Below are 3329 nucleotides of genomic sequence, written 5' to 3'. Positions count from 1 at the left end.
TGAAACCCCAGCATTTTGGGAGCCGGAGGCGCGTGGATCACTTGATGTCAAGAGTTCGAGACCAGCCTGCCCAACATGGTGAAACCCCGTCTCTACCAAAAATACAAAAAATTAGCCGGGCGTGGTGGCGGGCACCTGTAATCCCAGCTACTCCGGAGGCTGAGACAGAAGAATCGCTTGAACCCAGGAGGCGGAGGTTGCAGTGAGCCGAGATCGCAACATTGCACTCCACCCTGGGCAACAAGAGTGAAACTCTGTCTCAAAAATAAATAAATAATAAAAAATAAAAATAAAAAACTGTGAGGCTCAAGTCGGTGGCAAAGGGCAGGAGTACTCACTTATTCAAGTCGGGTTTGAGAAGCCCCAATATCACCGAAAGACTCCCTTTCTCATCTTCATTTTCTCCGCGTAAGAATCCTGCCACAGAACTGCATTCAGTAACTTGAAGCAGTAAGGTGAGCACCTCCCTAGCAACCTCCCGAGATCTCGGAGTGGTCCACGGTTGCTCCAAGCTGTGTGTGATGGCAAAAATATAAACCGGTCCTGCCAAGTGATGCAGGCCCGTCTGCCATGCAGGGCCGACCAGGGAATTCTTAGCAGTCTCAACCTTCCCCAACAGCTTAAGAAACAGTAACCCAACTTTGGCTGCTTTCTCGGCCACTTCAGAGTGCCCATCACCTCCACCTTCCTCCTCTTTGCGGGGGGCTGCATACTTCTCCACGGCTTTTGCCACCTGCCCCAGTGTTTCCGGCATTCCGCGGAGCCGTGCACCACTCCCCTCAAATAACCTATCACATTCGGTGGCTTCTATTAGATCACCGAGGTCTTTAAGAGCTACATCTTTTACGTTGCCTCGTCGTGCCTCCGGGCGGGTAAGACTGTGTAAAATCTTGGAGAAGGCCTGTCCAAGGGCGGAGGGAGACAACTCTCCGGACAAAGAAGACTCTTCCCGCGACGGGGCTTCCAGGGCGCTGTCAAGCTCCATTCCTGACTGCAACACCAGAAGGCTGGTCTCTCCCACAGGACGAGGATGGAGGCGGGGAGGGATCCGCTGAAGAGGGAAGGAGCGATCACTCAACGAGAACTAAAGTCAAATAAAATAAAACGGAGAGATGTCTTGGAGGAGGGGCGAGTCTGACCGGGATAAGAATAAAGAGAAAGGAAGAGACACAAGAAAGGAAAAGGGGACTCTCGGGGAGTAAAAGAGTCTTATACTTGTAACGGTGACGTCAAAAAAAACTACTGTTGCTTTCTGAAGACTAAAAAGAAAAAAAAATACCTTAAAACTTTAAAGAAATAAACTTCTGAGCCATGTCACCAACACAACCACCGCCAGGTACTTGCAACCGCTCGCGCCGGTCGGTGTATAGCAGGATCCGGACCTAGCTCATATTGCTGCCGCAAAGCACAAGGCTAGCTTCCGCCAGTACTGCAGTACTGCCGCAACACCTTCTTATTTCACGACGTATGGTCGTAAAGCAATAAAGATCCATGCTCGAGAACAAGACCGAGCGGTGGAACCATGGAGAATAAATTTGCATATATAATAATCCGCTCGCTAATTGTGTTTCTGCTTTCCTTTGCTAAGGTAGAAACAAAAGAATAATCACAGAATCTCCGTGTGGCTTTGAAAACATCCAGGGTTTTATATATGAAGACTCGTTTTTTGGCTTTCGTTTGTTCCCCTTTTTTTGCAATTTGTTGGCCGTTCTTTGGGGTTCTTTATTGGTTCTTTTAGGTTGTTCTTTTTTTGTTTCTTGGGGTTGTTGTTTGGTTTTTCCCCGTTTTTTTTGGGTTTTGCCCCCTTTGAACCTTGTTACGACGTCGGCACATTCCCCGTCTGATCTGAACTTCAAGGATCAATTTGACGCTGTAGTTTACATTCTTGCTGCTTACGATAATAAGTGATTTGGTTTAATGGTCTTGTAGTTACCACTGGTGGGTACCGTTATTTTCTGTCTGTAGGATACATGCACGGGTGCTCTTTCGTTGTACAACTGTGAGGTGTGTGTTTGTTTTATTGTGAGTCGAAATCTCGCTCTGTCGCTAGGCTGGAGTGCAGTGGCGCCAGCTCGGCTCACTGTAATTTCCGCCTCCCGGGTTCAAGAGATTCTCCTACCTCAGCCTCCCGAGTTGCTGGGACTATAGGCGCGCGCCACCATGCTCAGCTAATTTTTGTATTTTTAGTAGAGACGGGGGGTTTCCCTCATGTTGGCCAGGATGGTCTCGATCTCTCGGCCCGTGATCCGCCCGCCTCGGCCTCCCAAAGTGCTGGGATTACAGGCGTGAGCCCCACCACGCCTGGCCTGTGCAGTGTGTTTTAATGGTTTACAATTTTTTAGGTTTTGGGGATACCTGCGCAGGTTTGTTACCTGGATATATTGTGTGATGCTGGGATTTGGAGTGCAGCTTGGCCCGTTTTTAGTGCCCCCTCTAGTAGACCTCAGTGTTGTTGCCACTTTTATGTCCACGTGTTCCCAGTGTTTAGCTCCCACTTACGAGTGAGAACATGCGGTATTTGGTTTTCTGTTCAATGCAATACTTTAGCTGGTTTCTGGAGCTAGGGTTCTAAAGCCTATATGCACAAGCGTTTGAAAATTCAAATTCTAGCGTCAAGGTAGAAGGCCCCAAGTGGCATTTGGGGCAGCCCCGAGTGAGGCGGGTCGTCGCGTTGGAGGATCCGTCTTGGTCCCGCCCCGCCGATGTCGGCGCCGGGTGTGCGGGGACAACAGAGCGCAGTCTTGGACATGGGCCGCAGGCGGCGCCCGGAACTGGCCAGGGGAGCCAGAGGCTGCGGGCTCTGGCCCGGGTGGATGTGGAAACCAGCCGTGTTTGGTTGGGTTTTGAGAAGGCGCGAGAAGAGTCGCTCCTGTGCTACTGCCCTGTGTTAAGGTCTCCCACATCTTGTTCCCTCTTCCTGCGCCTTCCTGGAGGGTGGAATTGAGCCCGACTGGCCTTCAGTTCCCGAGGGGCTGGTCACATTTAGGAACTTGTGACTCTCATGGCTTCCACGGTTTCGCAGGAGCCCGAGGAGGCAAACTTCATTTGTGCCACTGCACAGGCGGGAGCTTCGGACCCTGGGAGGGGTGGCGCGCGCGAGAGAGATGTGTCGGCCACTGCTTGGAGAGGGACTCCCTTAAGGCGTCAGCCGCGCATCCAGGGGTCCAGGAGTCCAGAGAAAGCCTTTCGGGGTTTTCTGACCTGGGGTAGGCTGAGGGGCGTGTGTGCGCGCAGGGGCGAGGGAGGGGTGATGTGTCGGGTGTCCTTTGTTCTCGCCAGGAGGTGGTCATGGGGCAGAGGGACATACAGTACTTTCCTCCCACCTTGGG

General features: G+C 51.7%; 1 protein-coding gene across 1 annotated transcript in view; it reads right to left on the bottom strand.

Annotated features, from left to right (window-relative positions):
- TTI2 (TELO2 interacting protein 2) overlaps positions 1-1458 on the bottom strand; it is a 20413-nt gene extending 18955 nt beyond the window's left edge. Inside the window, exons 1-2 of the mRNA XM_011976365.1 lie at positions 1341-1458; positions 339-1084 (exon numbers count right to left, since the gene is read on the bottom strand). Coding sequence (XP_011831755.1) covers positions 339-985 — 647 coding nt within the window. The 5' untranslated portion in view covers positions 986-1084; positions 1341-1458. The remainder of the gene's footprint in view (positions 1-338; positions 1085-1340) is intronic.
- Between the last annotated feature and the right edge of the window lie 1871 nt (positions 1459-3329).

The sequence above is a fragment of the Mandrillus leucophaeus genome, unplaced genomic scaffold, assembly GCF_000951045.1.
Source record: "Mandrillus leucophaeus isolate KB7577 unplaced genomic scaffold, Mleu.le_1.0 Scaffold1645, whole genome shotgun sequence".
Lineage (NCBI taxonomy): Eukaryota > Metazoa > Chordata > Mammalia > Primates > Cercopithecidae > Mandrillus > Mandrillus leucophaeus.
The sequence above is the reverse complement of the archived record's forward strand: the minus strand, read 5'-3'. Positions and strand labels throughout refer to the sequence as shown.